The sequence below is a fragment of the Lethenteron reissneri genome, chromosome 6, assembly GCF_015708825.2.
Source record: "Lethenteron reissneri isolate LAM-NWPU_2019-01 chromosome 6, ASM1570882v1, whole genome shotgun sequence".
NCBI classification, from domain to species: domain Eukaryota; kingdom Metazoa; phylum Chordata; class Hyperoartia; order Petromyzontiformes; family Petromyzontidae; genus Lethenteron; species Lethenteron reissneri.
The window spans coordinates 1,153,778-1,174,462 of record NC_083784.1 but is presented as its reverse complement, the minus strand read 5'-3'; the positions used below and the strand labels follow the sequence as shown (position 1 = coordinate 1,174,462).

The window sequence follows — 20,685 nt, the reverse complement described above, 5'->3', positions numbered from 1 at the left end:
GTGCAGGATGTAAACTTCCACGCGGGTGGACAGAGCAGCGGGCGAGTGTCGGCCCTCTGTCGGCGCTTTCCGACTCGCGCGCGCGTCACGCCGCGCCAGCCAGGGCCGCGTTTTGATGTCTCGCAATGAAAGCGCCATTCAAATGCCGAGTTGTCGTTTGCTCGCAAAGGAACCTGCGCTGGGATGGGCCGCCTGGCTGAGTACACACGCACGGCCACACCCGTCTGACGACGCGGCTGATGATGCTGCCACTGCTGCTGCTGATGCCACTGCTGCTGCTGATGCTGATGCTGCTGATGCCACTGCTGCTGATGATGCCACTGCTGCTGCTGATGCCGATGCCACTACTGATGCTGCTGATGCCACTGCTGCTGATGATGCCACTGCTGCTGCTGATGCCACTGCTGCTGATGATGCCACTGCTGCTGATGATGCCACTGCTGCTGCTGATGCCACTGCTGCTGATGATGCCACTGCTGCTGATGATGCCACTGCTGCTGATGATGCCACTGCTGCTGCTGATGCCACTGCTGCTGATGATGCCGATGCCACTACTGATGCCACTGCTGCTGATGATGCCACTGCTGCTGCTGATGCCACTGCTGCTGATGATGCCACTGCTGCTGATGATGCCACTGCTGCTGATGATGACACTGCTGCTGCTGCTGCGCGTTTTGGAAACAGCGCACACAGAGACGCGGCGCGGCCCAGCTGACTGGCAACACCTCGCCCCGCTCCACGTGGACTCATCACGCAACGGCGGCGGGCGCGGGGGGGCCTGGGGGGGTGGGCGGGGGGGGGTCTGGAGGGGGTGGGTGGGGGCGACCGCGTCCATGGACGAGCCGTGACCGTCTGCAGCTTCTCGCGTCTGTCGCGGCGCGGCCGTCAGAACTCGGCCGCGCTCCTCCGTCTCCGCCGCATTCGAGGAACACGCCGAGAGCGCTCGCTCCATTAGCAGCCTCCAGCCTCGCTCCTCCCCCAAGCTCCCCCCCCCCAATCTCCCACCCCAATCTCCCCCCCAAGCTCCCCCCCAATCTCCCCCCCCCAATTCCCCCCCCCCCAAATCTCCCCCCCAATCTCTCCCACCCCCCCAAATTTATCGTGTTTCTGTTGGGGGGGGGGGGGGGGCTGCTGTTACAGGAATCGCCAAGAATTAGGATCGCACCGCCGAACAGGATTTTCCCGTGGAGGTTCGTTCCTCAGTGGGAGTGTTCGTAATTCGGGGAATGTCTGTATCACAAAAAAAAAGTAAACCTTTCTTAATATCCGTAATTTCTTCCCATGCAATACAACGTTGTCGCCATAAGCCGAGCGGAGTTCACAAGAGATCACGAAAGAAACTCCCGCCGCTCGTGAAAGACGCGGCGACGCAGGAGAGATACCCCCCTAACCCGGCTTCGATCTCTGGGGTGAAGTTTCTGGGGGCCACGCGACCCCTGCACTGCGGCATGCGCTGCACAAACCACGGCAGTGGCAGCAGATGGGGAGACTCGCCGGTGCACAAATGGAAAAACGAATTAAAAAAAAACTCTCCGATGTACGATGCCTGTGGTCACCACCCAGAACAGAGACGTGGAACATATAGCGACTCAATGTCCCGATTCGCGAATGCAAAAGGGGGCATCATCGGAGCGATAAACTCCACTGCTCCCACCGCAAGTATCTGGCTCAACCACTTCAACGTCAAATCGTGGCTGTTGTACATTAAAATTGTAGTCGACAGCACCATCAGTGGCACGAAGAAGATCGCGCTGTGCTTCTAAGAGATCATGTAGCGCGTTTGCCCTGCCACTGTATTTTAAATCAAGAGTTGCGGGTTGCGTCAAATCATCCGGAGAACACTTTTGCCTCCTGGGAAAGCGTGGTTTGACTGATGTGGTTGTTCAGAATTGTACGGAAGGCGGTTCTCCGTTGCAATAGGCGGCCACCCAGAGCAGAGAAGAGACCGCCAGACGTTCTGGATCGTCTCCTCTCTGGTCAAGGAGCATCATGAGCCATCATCACGCCAACTCCGCTCATCCTCGCAGCAGCAGCAGCACCAGCAGCTGCAGCAGCAGCAGTAGCGACAGCGGCTTCTGGCTCAGCCATCGAACAAAGGCGGCGGTCACCGCATCATCGTCGCGCGCTTTCAGATGCGCTGCTGTGGCCGTCTGGATCGCTCTTCCTTCCGATATTAGAACGCCACTGGAGCTATGCACTTGTAATTAATCTAGATTGAAAACTCATTTCATTAGAACTTATTTTTGTGGTTAGTGTGTTGTCCTTCTCCCGCACCTCTGATTGGCGCTGTTGGATACGAACGGTGCGAAAGAAGTTCGGCATGCATACCTCCAAAGAGCTGGATCATAGGCGTCCACCATTAAGACCAAGATCTCCGATGTAGCATTTAGCAGACTGTTGGGGCAAGTGCTGTTAGTGAGTAACTGCTAAGGCCGGCACAGCACACGAGGGAGTGGGTTGGCCAGCACTACGTCCAGCCGTCTTTGTATCACCAATTTATGAAGCTTACACACCGCACCAGTGATTCATTTTGAGGCTGAGTCGACCTAGGGGGAGGCCCGGAACCGGATCAGATATTCGTCACCCGCGTCGGTTGTGAGCGGGATTCGAACTCGGATCGCCAGAATTTTTAGCGCAATGCGCTGAACCACGACACGACCGCTCACCGCTACCAACAAAAAGACAAAGACCCCCCCCCCTCCGTATAGCCTTGACAGACTGTTGGGGCAAGTGCTGTTAGCGAGTAGCACCTACGAAGACCGGCAACGTCACATGAAGGGGTGGGTGGCCAGCACCACCGCCACCACAGCCACCACCACACATCCAACCGAACGTTCAGTACAGATCCAAGGACATCGCTACCACGACCCAGCGCTCGAAGGGTTAAAACTTTAAAGGGTTCGCGCGAGAGGCACTCTTGCTGGCCACGTGCCAGGGCGTTTAGACACCGGAGGTTCCACAGACTGACTGGCTTGGCTTGGCTTTGGGCAGCCGGGGCTTGGCACAGCCTACCCTCCTGACAAACCAGACGGGGGGGGGGGCAGGTGGGGAGGGCGGGGGGGGGATTAGAATGCGCGCACGCCCTCCGCACATAAACATTGGGTGGCTCCTTCTCCTGCGGTTGGCGTCTTGCTCGTCAGGTGCACAAAGCCCCCCCCCTCCCGCCGCGCTCCCCAGGGCGCGTGCCATTCTCTGCAGTGCGACGCCGCTGCCAGCACAGCCCAGCGCCCCCTTCGCATTCGCACGGCGGGAAGACGCACGCGCGAGAGGCGCGTGGGGGTCTCCGGCTATGTAAGAGGTCAAGGCGCAGCCCTGCAATTGCTCGCTCACGCCACCGCCGGCGGAAGGCCCCCCGCTTCGAGGGAGCTCAAGAGAGCCTCTCTCGAGGGGGGTACGTTGGCCTACTCTTCCAGAAGTCTCGGACGAATCGGAGTATGTATTTATACTGCAGGAGGAATCCGATGAGCTCTAAAGCTCTTTTCCACCACACGTGACCCGCCCATCGACTAGCTGCGGTGTAGCCCATTTCGACCGCTGGGTGGACAGAGGCGATCCAGCGCTCTGGACGCGGGAGTTGGTAGATCACGGAGAGATTTGTGAAACTCCCAAAACCACTCAGCTGCGATAGGCTGGGATGCGGGAGCGTCGCAAGTGGGTTAATGAAGTTGTGTGCGTGTGCCACTGGGTGTGTGTCTCCCTCTTATGTGCTATGGGTTTTCTCCGTTGACCACAGCGTCCACGATCACTACGAATAATGACGATCATAATCTACATGCATTCGTCAATCCATTGCCCGATGAAGCCCTTCCCATTCCATCATAGTAATCGGGGGTTCGTTTGACCATACTTCACCACACTGGTCGGTGCGAGTTTGAGAATGGGCATCACCCACCACGGTTGCGTTGACCACAGATCCCAAACGCTGGGGCTCTCTTGAGAACGAGTCCTAAAGCGGCTTTCCCGGATACCCGGACAGAATGCAACCCACGGTGAGAGACGCACAGAGCCGACAGTGGCGTCAGCCGTGTCCCACTGCAGTGGTAAGCCGGGCAATTGGCAGAGATTCAATGAAAAATGTGTGTCAGCTGCCACCCACCTGCCTGCCTGCCACTCACTTATTGGCACCAATCGAGCAGTGTGGGTGTCAGGCACACAGAGGGAGAGATGATAAACGCAACTTAAAACAGAAATGCCTGAAGACTAACGCCTTCGCCGCATAGCGCGCATTTCGTCCGTCCATTATTCAATTCATCATCCGTGGTTTCAACGGGGGAGTTGGGGAGTCAAACGCGGGCCGAAGGTTCGGGGTTATCTCCGCGCGCGTGCCAGGCGATGGCTGCGGCGCACGGAACAACGCGGCCCGCGCGGGTGACACAACTCCTCCGCCGCGGTTTGCGAAAGCGCCGAGAGCTGACGCGAGTCCCAGCGTGCGCCGATCCAATAAAAGTCTGTCGCGTTCCACAGCAAAGGAAGGGGGGGGGGGGGCTCAGCACACGGCGGGGTCTCTCTGGCGGGGTTTCACCGTTTTTAAATCGGCGTGGTCGTGGTGGTGGTGCCGCCTCGAGACGGAGACATCTCGAGAGGTCCGGTGGCGACTCAAGGTCGACTCAGCACCGGTGCCGCTGGGGGAGAGGTCCGTGGACTGTGGCGTCGTGAGAAGCGCCTCTCCCTCTCTCTGCAGCCGCTTCGACGGGGCCTCTGACACAACCAGCGCGGCTGTCGCGTTCATTCATGACCCCACCGCCACCACCACCACCACGCCCGTAACGAGCTCTTGTTACGCGGCGACGACACCGATATTTGTCGTCAAGGTTGTGTTATGTTAATAAAAAAACAACATTAATGTTACGGTTGGTTTAATCACATTGCATGTACGTGGAGCGGGATTTGAACTCGGGATATCAGCAGAGCCGGCTCAGCGGTTCTGACGTGGCCAGTGGTAGCCCTCGGGCAACTGGACACCGCTTGCTTTGAAGTTCATGCCGTTTGTTTTCAGTATGGCTCTTTGAATGCTCCGGAGGACGTCTTTGGAATGTGGAATTTCCACCACTTGGTCGGAACTGCCAACGGAGCCGAGCAGCAATGACCCCAATCGCGGTTTGAAACACCGGAGAAACGTTCACCTCTTTGACATTCAAAAACGTTGCTTGCAAGTGTCATTTTAATTTGGATTAAACTAACTGATGCACGGTTTAGAGAAAGTTACATTCGGGGCGATGCTGCCACATACCTCGGCGGCGCCAGGATTGACAATAAACATTAATTACATATTATCGGACGTCTCGACAAATCCAATTGGAACTAATGCGATCGCAAAAGTTGACAATGTTCACAATTTCTGTGTGAATTAATTGCCAACGTGCTCTGCATCGTCGCCATCGATTTCCATGCGAAAACAAAAACAAAAACTCCTGACAATTAAAATCGATGGGGCCCATTTGGTTGTCTTTTTAAAATGTTTTTGTCTTTGATAACTGTCGCCATCGGTGTTACAATCGGGTGAAATCGCATTGGAGGAATTGATTGGGGAGCAGTTATTTTATCCCCCCCACCCCTCCAGCCGGGAAGTCACCCGGGATGAATGACGACTCCGAACGCGGCGGAGGACAGACCGGGTCGTCTCGCCGAGGACGCCGTCGTTCGTAAACAAAGGAGCAGGCGCTGGATATTTTTGACAATCGTAATTAAATCATCGCAATTATCCACTCGAGGCATTACCAGCGGAATCCGTCCTTGTCCAAATTAAATGAACGAGCCTCTCTCCCGAGTCGTCGCTCTCGGAGGTGATGTGGGCTCCCCGGCAGCAGTCAAACAAAAGAGAGAAGAGAAGGCGGCAGGGGCAGCCGAGTGCCCTGGGCCTCGCTCACGACTTGGCGATGCCGCTGCTGCTGCTGCTGAGTTTGCTCGTGGTGCACAGGCACAATTAACACTACATAATTTCAACACGTTCCTCGATAACACCTTGGCCTTAATAAAAAAAAATATATGTGACGGTTTGGGAAGTGACCTTTGTTGACAACACCAAGATGATCCTTCGTCACGTGCCATGAAAAAGGGCCACTCCCGAAACGTCGCCTATTATATATCGTTTAATATCAGGGCTTCGCAGTTCGCCGAGAACATTCTGGGACGCTTCAAACAGCCCGGGTCTGTGCGCCGCAGACGTCGCGCGAGGCGGATGCGTCGTCCAGGTTCCACCTTCTCTCGCACGCGCACTTTCTTCTTCTTCTTCTTCTCAATCTTTCAACCATTCCCGTCCAATAATAAATCAGTGTTGTTGTTATGGAACGGCGTCTTTACGACGGGCGTAAAATGAGGCGGGCGGTGGGTGGGTTGACGGTGGCGATGGGGGCGAGTGAGTGAGTGGGTGGGTGGACGAGTGAGTGAGCGAGCGAGTGAGTGGGCGAGCGAGTGAGTGAGTGAGCGAGCGGGTGGGTGGGTGGGCGAGTGAGTGAGTGGGTGAGTGAGCGAGCGAGCGAGCGAGTGAGTGGGTGGGTGGGTGAGTGAGCGAGCGAGCGATCGAGTGAGTGGGTGGGCGGACGGGACCGATGGGACGGAACGGGGGAGAGAAGATTATATTTTTTTTGCGAGTGAATGGGCTGGGGCGGCTGACTCACGTCTGGGTCTGCGAGCGAGGAATGTGCTAATTGTGCGAGAGCCCGCGGAAGTGCGTGACTCACGCGGCGCTCGCGGGGAGACAAAAGCGCTCTGCCACCGTCCCCTCACCGGACGGACGGGACCACCACCACCATCACCACCACCATCATTATCACCACCACCATCACAACCACCACCACCACCATCACCACCACCACCATCACCACCACCATCACCACCATCACCACCACAATCACCACCACCACCATCATCACCACCACCATCATCACCACCATCACCATCACCACCATGACCACCACCACCATCACCACCACCACCATCACCACCACCACCATCACCACCACCATCACCACCACCACCACCGCCGCTCCGCGTTTTTTAATGCCCCCCAAAAAACACGCAGCCCCCCCCCCCCACCCACGCTGCCACCCAAAAAACCCTTTTACATCACCCAGTGGGGCGGCAGGACATATTTTGTTAACAAGTTTTCAAGGCAGGACTTTGAAGACTCTTAAGGGGTGGTGGTGGTGGTGGGTAGGAGGGGGGGGTCTATGCGTACATCCCCTTTGAAAAGCGTTTGATGTCTTGTCCTGAACAATAAATTTCGTAAATGCGATGCTTTAATGATTTTTCGGGAGGGGTGGCGGAGGAGTAGGGGGGGGGAGTTCTCTTTTAGTCTCTCTCCTTTACTTGCAGAAAAAAAAACTGTCCCAATGATTTCCTTGTGCAAGCAGCACACATCTGAGGACGCACGCACTCACGCGGCCCACAAACATCAACCCGTGTAGCTTTTAACAGACTGTAGGGGCAAGTGCTGTTAGCGAGCACTTATGGAGGCCGACACGGCACACGAGGGGGTGAGTGGCCAGCACCACGCCCGGACGCCTTTGTCTCCCGAGTGGCGATGTTTACTACACATCGCACCAGGTACTCGTTTGAGGCCAAATCGACCTAAGGGAGGCCCAGGACCGGTTCAGATAATCGTCACTGGTGTTGGCCGTGAGCGGGAATCGAACTCGGGTCGCTGGGTTCGTAACGCAGTGCGCTAACAGCTACACTACCGCTCCCCACACACACCTACAAACACACACACTCATGCAGTCCACACACAACAACAACAACCGCCATTCGCCACTAAGTGACGGTGACGTCACCGCAACGCTTGTGCCAGGCTGTGTGCACGTTGAGACCACGTGAAGTGTCGAACGCCCGCTGGCAGGAGGTTACCGGGCAGACCCAGGTGCCACGGGTCGACTGACTGAGATGACCGAGATGACTGGCTGATGCACCACCTGTGCCCCCTACTGTGCCAACTTTGCTTTGCTTTAGCCACCCGGCGCTCCGCTCGTTGTTGTGAGCGTTGTTCCTCCTATCGTACGCACGACGCCTTGCAGATGCTTCTAAAGCTTCGCCATTTTATCTCACCACTTTCTCTCTCACTCGATGCAGTCGTGCAGAATTCCAGATGCGATTCGCGGACAGACAAAATCCGCGGATCGCAAGTTCGTGAGTGACGAGACGACACTGCAAGGCACGTGCGTCGCGCGTGTGCTCTGAGCACAGAGAGCAAAGTGTCTGTCCACCGCCACCGTCAGTCCCTTCCGTGCCGCTCGTGAGCGGCGAGGGGGGCCGAGCAACATTCCGCCGTGGTCCCCTTTCTCTCGCCGGCAATCGCTGCATCGCTCCTTCTCAACCCTTTGCCTGCTCGGCGTTGCCAGCCCCGCGCGTGTCCCCACGTGCTCGTCTGTCTTCGCTCGCGCTTCTTGTTTCCTTCCACATTTCGTGGTGCGCCCGCAGGCGTGAACGGAGTTCATCGCGGTGCTTTGCAACGTCCTAATCGGCGCGACGCGCACGCCGAGTGCTAAGCCGGCCCGTAATTGGTGCGCCATGCAATCTCGACTTAGGCAAACCCCCCCCCACCCGGACCCCCCCCACCACCCCCGAGGTCAACTCACCCATGAATGCGAGGAGGCCGACAAGAGACCGAGTGCGGCCTAGTGTGCGCGATGCCCACCGCCACGCCACCACCACCACGCCGCCACCACCACCACCACGCCGCCACCACCACCACCACCACCACCACGCCGCCACCACCACCACGCCACCACCACGCCACCACCACCACGCCGCCACCACCACCACCACGCCGCCACCACCACCACCACCACGCCGCCACCACCACCACCACCACATGCCACCACCTCGTGCGCGCTGTACCAACCTGCCTCGCGGCAGCTCTTTAACAGCACCCGCCACGGCAGCCCCTGATGCTTAAGTGAAGAGCAGTGGGGGAGCGGTGGGGGAGCGGGAGGCGGGAGGGTGTCTGTGTTTTGTTGTGGATGAGGAGTGCGGAGAGACGGGGCACTCACTCCGTGGCTCGCGAGGTCCGTCCACCGTCACCTTGATGGCACGGTGGTAGGTGGCCACCTGCGGCGGGCTGGTGAACACCGTGATGGTGAGCGTGAAGCTCTTCCCTGCACAGACACACAAGCGAACGCACGTGCACACACACGCGCATGTGAATACAAGTGCACGCACGCACGGGTGACGACGATCGCCCGTGTAGTCTACACAGACCGTTGGGGCAAGTGCTGTTAGCGAGCACCTACGAAGGCCGGCACGGCACACGAGGGGCTGGGTGGCCAGCACCACGCCCGGCCGCCTTTGTCTCCCCAGTGGCGACGTTCACACACCGCACCATTTGAGTCGATCAAGGGGAGGCCCATGACCAGTTCAGTTAAACGGCACTGATGTTGCCCATGAGCGGGAATCAAACTCAGGTCTCTGGATTCATAGTGCAAGTTGACTAACCGCCGCACCACACCGCTCCCCCACTTGCATGCATGTGATGAAGATGATTATGAACGTGGCCGTGTGAGCCAGGCGTCTTGTTGCCAGCAGCGAGAGACGTGCACGTCACAACACGCAGCCTCGGAACCCGTTCTGGATGCAAATCCACGGCGGTCATTAACCTGGGCCAAGAGGAATTACTGTCGACTCGGTCGCATCGACTTTGTGTGCTGTCTGGAGTGTCGCCCCCAGATCCCCACCAGGTCTCCCCTGCTAAGAGACTCGTGTTCTCAATGCACTCGCATTCCGTTGTCAGCAGCAGCAGCAGCAGCAGCAGCAGCAGCAGCAGCAGCAGCAGCAGCAGCAGCAGCAGCAGCAGCAGCAGCAGCAGCAGCAGCAGCAGCAGCAGCAGCAGCAGCAGCAGCAGCAGCAGCAGCAGCAGCAGCAGCAGCAGCAGCAGCAGCAGCAGCAGCAGCAGCAGCAGCAGCAGCCATGGTCAATCCACTGCTGGATGAACAGGCCTCCTCCCCCGAGCTGCTGCCACCCTCTCACGAGCGTGCGGTGTAAAGACGTTCTCCTAGCACATGGGTTGACAACCTGTTGCTCGCGCAGCCGCACGCGGTATCTTTACGGACTGCTTCGTGACGTCATTTACTAAGGACCACCATCTCGTATTTACTTAGCAATGCGGCTCTTTAAATATTGAGTCGGTTTTTTTTTTTACCGAATTCTACAGAGATGGCTCCTTCTTCGATTTAAAGCTTTCGTGACTGCAGGGATTCATCTTCTTGGTTCTTTCGGTAAAGTCACGTAGAAGGGAAATAATAAAATAATAAACATAAAACATAATAAAATACAATTCTCACTGCTTGCGTTGTGGCCGAAACGTCGTGAGAATTGTATTTTATTATGTTTTATTTTTATTATTTTATTATTTCCCTTCTACGTGACTTTACCGAAAGAACTCAATACAATGAACTTTTAAAGCTTAAAACCTGCACGAGGAAGTTAGCTTCATAGCTTTAAACTCTGCGTACAAATCGCCACTGTTATTGGGTGCCGCGGTGTCGAGATGTTAACTCCCTCGCCTGGTATACAGGAGGTCGTGGGTTCGATCCCGACCCTAACGCCTGCTGTTGTATATCAGGAGTTTGCGTGTTCTCCCCGTGGTTGTTTGTATTTTTCTCCGGGTCCTCCGGGTTTTCCCTCCACAATTAGAATCAACATCACCACGCGTTCAGACTATTTGGCTGCTGCTATCAATCCGCCACGTGACGAAAAGCCACTTCGTTGAGCTATCATTTGGTCGCTTCTTACAAATAACTAAATAGCTCAGTGGGGCCTTACCTGGTGAAATAAACATAGTTTAGTTTAATAATCCATATTTGACTGTTTCGTTTTTGAAATACAGGAATTGATGCATTTTTACACGGTGTCAATCACACCGATCGATAGTGGAGTCTGTGGTGCAATGGTGAGCGCACACTAAGTTACGAGCCCAGCAGCATGAGTTTGATTCCTGGCTACAGGTAACATCCATAATATAGGTTTTTGGGTCAGATCGCGTTATTTATAAATGTGTCGTAACCCTCCACCACCCGACACGGCCAATCAGTAAAACAATGTGCCACGTTTTTCAAAGGACAAAATAATTCCCTTCTGTAGCCCACCGGTGTGCTGAAGAGAGAATCAACAGCATTTTGAAATGTGAGTAGTACGACGTTTCGCTGATAATTACAATCAGCTTCATCGGGCAAGAATGGACACACCGGTGGGCTAAAGAAGTGAATAATTTTGTTCTTTGAAAAACGAGACACATTTTTTACTGTTTGGCCGTGTCGGGTGGTGGAGGGTTACGACACATTAATAAATAACGCGATCTGACCCAAAACCCTATATTATGAATACTATTGGTCGCGAAAGCCTCCCACGTGTTATACAGGTAACATCGTCGGCGTGCGAGTGAAAGCTAAACCTGGGCACCCCCGTTCACAAATCCGCACTGACCAGCGTGGTGAAGTATGGTCAATCAACGCCCATGACCGACACAGCGTGGGAGAGGGCCTTCATCTATAGCAGCAGCGGATTGACAAGAGGGTAAGTAAATAATTATCATTAATCAGAAACTGAAGTAATACACTTCCAGCGCACACACACACACATATACGTAATATCGAATTCATACATTAAACTGTCAAAGTTTGATCAACCAGTTTGCTGAGCGTTATTGTTGGAAACGAATATCCTAGTTAATGTGGAATAAAGATGATGAGACACGCCTCGCATCGGCTGCGCTGTCATTGATTTTTACGACGCCGCTGAGACAACGGTGCCGTGGGACAGTAGGCTGCTGCTCGCCGACTACGAGGCAACTGCTCCTTGCTTTAATTGTATTCCAATTTATTTAAATTGGTGCTAATTGGCCTTACGGCACAAGAAGAAGAATCCATTCGTAAGTTCACATAGAGCTGTGAACGCCATCTGTCAGAGAATGTCAGACTCCGAATGTTTCTTTATGCTGAAGGCATCCTATGAGCTATGATGCTCTTTTACTGGTAGGAACCTCCTGGTTACACCAGCCCACAGGGGATTATTGTGTTCGTCCGTCGTGCAGGGAGGGGCTGGGTGGGGAGGGAGGGGCTAGGTGGGGAGGGGAGGGTGGGGAGGGGCTGGGTGGGGAGGGTGGGGCTGGGTGGGGAGGGGCTGGGTGGGGAGGGTGGAACTGAGTAGGGGTGGGAGGGGTGGGGCTGGGTGGGGAGGGGCTAGTCACCCCGTGGTGCCCTTATAAAACTTAACGTTTAACCTACTCACGCCGGCTTGTGCCCGCCCTCACAGTTGGGCATATTTGCGGAATACACCACGCCGCCGTTGACCCTGGCCATTGACCGAGCAACCCAACTTTCCTACCAGCTCCCTCCGCAGGAATGTGTTTCACAGATGTCCAGTTAATGGCCCACACAGAAGCAATTTTTCACTCGATCTCTCCTATGGATATTCACGCCCCCTGCCATAATAATATGGAATTTCTATTGACTTTTCTTCGCTGTAGAAAACAATCATTCAAGTGTAATTTTATTATTATTTGCACAATAGAGGGCGCACGTCCCCACAAGCACTGCTATGAGACTCTGATCAAATGCAACAGCAGATTTAACGTCACGGTGTTTGTATTTAACGTGGTCATTGCTGACCGGGCTGAGACGATCAACTCACTGGACTTGAGAACTGGGTTTAATCGTAGGCAGTGGCTGGAATCTGCATTCAAACCGAGGAGTGTCTCAGCAGCGCTGGCTCAACGCTCTCAACTCCGGAGCCATCCGGCCACCTCTTAGATGATCACAGCATTCATCTTCATCGGGCCTCAGGATCGTGTCCACGCTGTGTGCTCACGTGGTCTGCGTGCGCGGTTATGTGGCTGTGTGGTTAGGCAAAGGCGGCGTGTGTGTGTGTGTGCTGTGGGGAGCGGTAGTGTAGCGGTTAGCGCGCTGCACTACGAACTTAGCGACCCGGGTTCGATTCCCGCTCACGGCAAACACCAGTGACGATTATCTGAACCGGTTCTGGGCCTCCCCTAGGTCGACTCAGCCTCAAATGAGTACCTGGTGCGGTGTGTAAACATCGCTGCTAGGGAGACAAAGGCGGTCGGGCGTGGTGCTGGCCACCCACCCCCTCGTGTACCGTTCCGGCCTTCATAGGTGCTCGCTAACAGCACTTGCCCCTACAGTCTGTTAAGGCTATACGGGGGATCTTTGTCTTTGTCTTTGTCTTTGTGGGGAGCGGTGGCGTTGGAACTTGACAAAATACCCGCAATTGTTTTTTTCCCCGTGTGTTCAGTTTGTTGTCCGTGCACCGCACCTCCGATTAGCCAGGTTGGCTACGGAGAGTGCGAATTAAGTTCAACATGCGTCCGTGTATACTCGATTGGGATTATACATTGCAATCATCACCTCCCTCTCCGCCTGCACAAAAAACTGGCAGGACCCTCCTGAAACAGTCACGAGACTCAGCGAAACTCTCCTGGATGAACAGGCGAAGTAATGATGTAAGTACGCAAGGTTTGTCACGTACACAGAACGTGCCAATTCGTGACTAGTACAACACACCGGTGTGTGGATTTGCCGGTGTGCTGTACTAGTAACGAATTGGCACCTCCTGTTTACGTAACAAACCTTACTAATTGGCTGTGTCGGGTGGTGGCGGGTTTAACGGCACATTTATATTTACGCGTTCTAGCCCCCTTAAAAAACCTGTATTATGGACTTATGTATGTATGTATGGTTTCCTTCTTTCACACCGTACGTAGCCAACCGTGCTAATCGCACAAGTCCGTTAAACCGCATGCCACATTGCTTCGTGGAACTGGCGTTTAGTTTTAATGGCGGCGGGGGGAGGGCACGTTTTACAGATAAGGCAGATTTGCGATAAATAGATTCTAGTGCACATTTGTGGTATTTCCGTTACCACATTTCAATCAAAATAACAACATAATATATATACACACGCGCGTACGTTATGTGTGATGTTTGCACCAAGTGCGTTTGTATGCAACTGTGTGTTACTAAGTAACACACAGTTGCATAGTGGTGTAACAATGTTAATTTTTAAAACGCGACTGTAAGCACGCAAAGTACTGCATGGCACCACCGAAGCAGCTATTTTCATTTTGCATGCGAGCGGCTTAACAAGCAAGCGGGCTGTGAATGCCGTGGCTAATCACCCCATCGCAGTTTCCATTAAAAACAAATCTGAAGTTGCAGCCCACAAGCCCGTCTGTGGAAGCCCTCAGTCGACATCGACTCAGCGGGGACGGGAGGCCCTAAACTCTGACCCCTCCCACCGGCAGAGCCCCCCCCCCCCCCCCCCCCGGTGCTGCCACCGCTAGCCTGCCGGCCCTCGGTCAGGTGCAGGCTCGCAAGCTCCCACTCCTGCCCACGGTGAGCTGTCGCAAGGCGTGCCGTGCTGGGCCGGCTCGGTTCACTGCGTGCGCCGTTTTCCACCGCACTCGCGCCGCCACGAGTGTGGAACCAGGGCCCTTGTCATTAGATTCAGGTGATGGAATTAGATTCACCTTGCATCCTATAGTCCCGGGTAGCTTTGGTGAAGACCAAAAAAAACTCTGAAGAAATGTATTATGATGATGATGATGATATGAATTAATTTGTCTACGATATAACTTACAGCTCACTTTGTCGATCCACTGCTTGACGAAGGCCGACCGTGTCGGTCATGGGCGGTCGTTTTACCATACTTTGACCATACTTTGACCATACTTCCCCACCTTCATCAGTGCCGGTTGGGTGAAGGAGGAGTGGGCAGGGTTCAAGACCGTTTCAGATATCGCTCAGTTCTGATATCACTGGCCAGATGATGTTCACAGCACCGCGTGCTACCCACCACACAACCACTTGCTTGGCCTCACGGTTCGTTAAACCGCCTACGAATTATATTATCGTTGTTGTTTTCGTCACCTACAATAATAACTCGACTATCATTTCTCACAGACGCTATAATTAGCGATTGCTTCCCTTCGTGTTCATTCTGTTAAAGGGCGAGTTACGCGCGAGACTAAATACAATCTCGGGGCCACGTTGCACGGTGTGGCTTTGGCGTGAAATCTTGAAGCTCGCTCGCGATAACCGCGACAATCGGCTGCGAGTATAGCTCAGGCCACAGGTCACTCACGCCACGCCGGGCTGGGTGATTATCTTCGGTGGCTCGGGGCCACCGCTGTTATAAAATACCACAACGGCGCAGATAGCCGTGAGTTGTGTACACGCGTGCTATTTATAAAACACTGACACACACGCATACACACAAACGTTGCGATAAATCACTCGCCTCCCCGGTGTAACGCACCGCAATCCGTGTGTGTGTGTGTAAATATACCCGGCAGGGCATCAAATTTGACTTGCAATAGGCATCCATTTGGTGTTTTAACTTCTTAACGCCTGCCATCAATATTAACACACTAATGTAATAACCACCCCAAGTATGTTTTTCTCCCCTTGCTAAAACTTACTCCTAATCATTCGTAATAGTAATTCGTCAAAGCCAACTTTTGTTATGGCAAAATAATTGCATTTAATATTGATTGTTTGTGCACTGTAACACAGTCGTTGTTTTGCTATAAATCGCTTTTTATGATTTCAATTTGCTTCATTGATGTATTGTGGTTGTTGTTGTTGTTATCGTTGCTGTTGCTTTTGTATATTCCTGCTTGTGTCGATTTGGTGACCCAGGTCAACCCTCTGAGCCAAATGCCAAATGCCACTCGATCCTGGCCTCTTGGAGGGGGGACGGGGAGGGTCTCACCAGGTGAGACAAAACGAAACCTGACGTTGAGAAGTCCCCTCGTGTGCGTGTTCACACAGCGGCGCATTCCGCTCTCCACTCACCAGCCGTCCCCGCACTCCGTACGTCGCTTGAATCCCTTTCCCATTCCAATGACGTACGTGTACGTCATCCGAACGTACATATAAGTCGTCAGTTTTTCTTCCGTTTCCGTTCCGATGACGTGCACGTCATCGGAATGGAATCTGAAGAAAGACTAAGTTGAAACAGCTTCATCGGTACCGAGGCTCCCACAAGGCCATGCGGGAGGGCGTGTGGCACAGTTTAGCCGCCAGCTGTCGTAGAATGTGGCGGCCGTGTTGCTACGGTTCTCTGCGGTGAGTAACGACGTCTTTAAAAACAAAGGCGCTACGCCTCTCTAAATAAAATTAACGCCGCACCGCTTGCGCGTTTCGAGATTCAGCGGTGAACGGGACGCCCACCCTGCAACTTGCAGTGCGTCTCGGGACGGGAAAGGGTTAACGATGTCCCGGGTTCAATTCTTTGACCCCATCAGAGGCTCAGAGACGTGCCCAACGAGTCCTAAGAACCCCGTCCCATTAGCTCGCAGCGAACACGGTGCCCGGCCACGACCTCCATTCATCACGGCTAGCTGGGCAATAGGGACCGTCCTTGTTTTGTGTTTGTGTTTAATTACTGCGCAAATTACCCCTCCCGCCCCCCCTCCCTCGCGCAGTAGCGGCATTGCATCCACGCCGCACGGCCTGTATGTACGCTGAACTTCCTTTGCACCGTACGTAGGCCAGCCGTGCTTAAATCGGAGGTGCGATTTCACTTATTGTGAAACATATTCCGTGTTTGAGAATTAAAATGTACGCATAGACAGTACTGCAATATATATATATAATTTCACCCAAATTTGAATAATAAGTGATCACTCAATAAGTGGTCACTGTGATGTCCACGTGGGTCCTCAGACAAAGCGAGGCTTTTTCCTGCATCAATAAACCGCATTGTTCTCGTAGTTGTTTTGTTTTTATACCAGGGATTAAACTCTCTTTCAATATTTTCCACGGGCCCCTACCCCTCAACCAGTGAACAGGTCCATGCTCCTCATTGGCACATTGACAATTCGTTGTTTTTCCGGTGCAGATAAAGGCGTAAGCAAGCAGGCGATGTTTTCTGAAGCTCAGCCCCGAGGCTAAGTTAAAGACCTCACTGACGTTTTCACACCTAAATTGTGTCATTTTTTAATTAAAAAGCGGAGTGGTTAGCGCACTGCGCACACGAGTTTGATTCCCGCTCACAGCCAATATTGACTAATATCTGAACCCGTCCTGGGCCTCCTCTAGGTCGGTTCAGCCTTAATTGGTGCGGTGTGTAAACATCAGCACTGGGGAGACAAAGGCGGCCGGGCGTGGTGCCGTGTCGACCTTGGCAGGTGCTCGCTAACAGCGCTTGCCCCAACAGCCTGCTCGAGGCGAGGGAGACGGTATCTTTGTCTTTTCACTGTGCCACGGTAACGGCGTTACAGCACCTTTGTTCAGGCAAATTGGTGAGACTGGCTATCCTGTATTGTCTATCACACCGACCTGCTGTGTAAGCACAATTTATAAACTCGTCTTACATTTTTCGATTATCAGGATAAATTACAACGTTTGAGTGTGCGACTTCATAGGCTGTGTCCCGAGCTGTGATTGCGTTCCCGCAGAACCCAGCATACACAGGATACGCTGTAAAACTATAAACTATTGTTTTTCATATTATTTACCAGGCAAAGCCCGCTGAGCTATGAAACTCTTTTGAAGAAGCGACCTGGACACAAATTATAGCCCATCGGAGTGGTTTACCAAGTGGAAATGTGTCGCAGCCAAATACTCTAAATGCGTGTTACTAAATGTGGAGGGAAAAACCGGAGGACCCGGAGAAAAATCCACGCCACCACAGAGAGAGAGAGAGAGAGACACGCGAACTCCAAATACACAGCAGGCGTCAGGGTCGGGATCGAACCCACGACCTCCTGTATACCAGGCGAGGCAGTTAACTATATAGAGTATGTAGTCTGACTGTGGATATCATATACATCACACATCACACGAAATGCACAAACCACGACATTCGTCACCCAATGTAATCGCCGTGTCGCTGGAGACATGGAAGTCACACTTCAGTGCCAACTGCCTGCATGAGCAATCACAAAGACAAAGGTCCCCCGCGTGGCCTTTGACACACTGTCGGGGCAAGTGCTGCTAGCGAACGCCTCGATAAAGTCCCGCACGGCACACGAGCGGGCGGGTGGGTGGGTGGCCAATACCACGCCCGGCCGCCGTTGACTCCCCGGTGGCGATGTTCACACACGGCACAAGCTACTCATTTGAGGCCGAGTCGACCTAGGGGAGGCCCAGGACCGTTTCAGATGATCGTCATTGATTTTGGTGGCCGTGAGCGCTTTGCGCTGACCACTACACTGGCGCTGCCCCTGTAAGCAATCCTCCTACATCCCAGACAGCCCCGTCCCACTCGCCGCTGACTCGCTCCTTCCCAGCGCTGAGTCACCGCGACCCCCCGGGGGATGTCTCGCCCGTCGACCCCCGCAGACGACCGCTTCATCAAAACACAAACGGCGATTCCGATGGCTGGGGGGGTCGGCGAACGGAGGATCGATCACCTTTCACTTGAGTGGTGAACGAATCAAGAGTTCAACATGCGACCCGTTTGCCGGTGTCAAAGTGTGAAAAAATAAGAAGACGTTTCACGCCGTTCCGACAATAAAACCGGAAGTGTTAAGATGTTCAAGCACCAAATCAGAAACTCTTGGCAAGGAATAAAGTTCTCATTAACCACAGGCGGGTACTTGTGGTGAACATGCCAACCAACATGCTCTGACAACCCAGAGTTCGCATGCTAACACGACGTTTGCGATGCTCGCTTTTTGGCACGTTCCTGCGACACGGCGTCCTTATCGAAATGTGACAATCGATCTTCATTATAATATTCATTGCGATTGGGGATATTAATCATCAATCGGCGCGTATTGTTCTCGTCGTCGATCCTTAAGATCGGTGACGCTGCTCGAGTCGCGCGTGCGAGAGTCGGCGAGTGCACGTGCTCTAGGCGTGCCATGTGTGTCGCTATCAGGGCCACAGAACGACAGCAACAAACGCGATGGGATCAACAACAACAACAACAATGGACTCTCGAATACTACACTGCATCCTGTCATCGTGAATCGGGATCGTGCAATGAATCGCGCAGCGGAGCAGGGGTTTACAAAGCGAGGGGTATGGCTCTAGGAACGCCGGCGAGATGCCGTGGTGGTGGTGTGTCCACGTGTACGCAGGCACCTGCGTGTGTGTGTGTGCGTGTGTGTGTGTGTGCGTGTGTGTGTGCGTGTACACACGCGTGTACGCTCACACACACACCCACGTACCCACGTGTGTGTGCGTATGCGCGCGCGTACAATACAAAGATAAAGATCCCCCGTATAGCCTTTAACAGACTGTACGGGTAAGTGCTGTTAGCGAGCACCTATGAAGGCCGGAACGGTACACCGAGGGGGTGGGTGGCCAGCACCACGCCCGACCGCCTTTGTCTCCCCAGTGGCGATGTTTAAACACCGAACCAGGTACTCATTTCAGGCTGAGTCGACCTAGGGGAGGCCCAGGACCGGTTCAGATAATCGCCACTGGTGTTGGCCGTGAGCGGGAATTGAACCCGGGTCGCCAGGTTCATAGCGCAGCTTAGCGCTAACCGCTACACTACCGCTCCCCCCCCACACACACGTGTGTGTGTGTGTACACGCGCACGTGCAGTATGCACTCGCACCTCCGATTGGAGCGGTTTGCTACGTAGGGTGCGAAAGAAGTTCAACACACATCGGCACCCTGCTGTTGTGTGGAACAGAGATTTGTTTTCTCCCGTATACCAATTATCTGTACGTCTTGTAAAATACAAATGTAGCAATTCACGATTGATTTTTGGATTAGGTCGCATTGTTCTTTGGATAAGTGATGTCGTCAGACCCTCCACCACCCGACGTAGCCATATACATCAGATTTCCACGTGTAGCTAGCGTTGGTAATAATAATCCCTCGCGCTGACCTCTGCCGCTGCGGCCCACGAAGCGCAGGTCGTTGAAGCGAGCCACCTGCTGCTTCATCACGGCCGTGGCGTTGCGCAGCTCGGCCGCGTAGTTCTCGTCGTTGCCGGCAAGCACCGTGACCACGGTTCCGTCGGGGACGCCGCCCAGAGACACCACCTTGCGTGGACATGGGGGGGAGGGAGAGAGAGAGGACGATGATGATGCCAAATACGTCGAGGGGTTTTACCCTTTCTGACAATGAAACAGGCGTTCAGACGTTCACACGACAAACAGAGACATTGTGCGAGGCATCATGTTCATACCGGCAAACAACAAATGTCGCGTCGATATAACGTGCGATGATGTTTTCACTTCGCTGGCATCTCGTGCGATGCGTGACACGCTGCTGCTGCTGCTGCTGTTGCTGCTGTTGCTACGACTGCGTTAGCCGGTGGCGCACAAGAAAATAAAAATGACAAACTCAACACATCCGGCAATCATTTATAAAACAAACATTTACGTTTTTATACAGCGCCTTTCACCAATAGATAGCAAAGCGCTTGTACGCGTCAACACGTAATGTCCGAACGACAACTATCACAGTCCGGAGAGTATGCAAGTGGATTCCAGATGTCCTCGACAAACGCGCTTAGTCGCGCAGCTCTAGCGAGTGGAGTCCGTGCCAGCGTGGAGAAGTATGTTCACACAACAGCCACCAGCACCCTCGCCCAACACGGCACGGGGACAGACTCTCATCAATTAGCGGCGTACACACCACGCGCACTCCCCTCCCTCCCCCCGTGTGTGTGGGTACACGGACGCACTCTGTAGACGTGAGCGAGCCGGATCGGTGGGCTGAGAAAGGGGCTTTGTCTTTAGTTGTATTTTAACGCATCTCTCAAGAG

General features: G+C 53.9%; 1 protein-coding gene across 3 annotated transcripts in view; it reads right to left on the bottom strand.

Annotated features, from left to right (window-relative positions):
• Positions 1–20,685, bottom strand: part of LOC133353458 (runt-related transcription factor 1-like) — a 138,120-nt gene that overhangs the window by 20,207 nt on the left and 97,228 nt on the right. For all 3 annotated transcript variants that reach the window (XM_061569726.1, XM_061569734.1, XM_061569743.1), the window contains exons 4-5: positions 19,801–19,957; positions 8,988–9,092 (exon numbers count right to left, since the gene is read on the bottom strand). In XM_061569726.1, the coding sequence (XP_061425710.1) occupies positions 8,988–9,092; positions 19,801–19,957 (262 nt within the window). The remainder of the gene's footprint in view (positions 1–8,987; positions 9,093–19,800; positions 19,958–20,685) is intronic.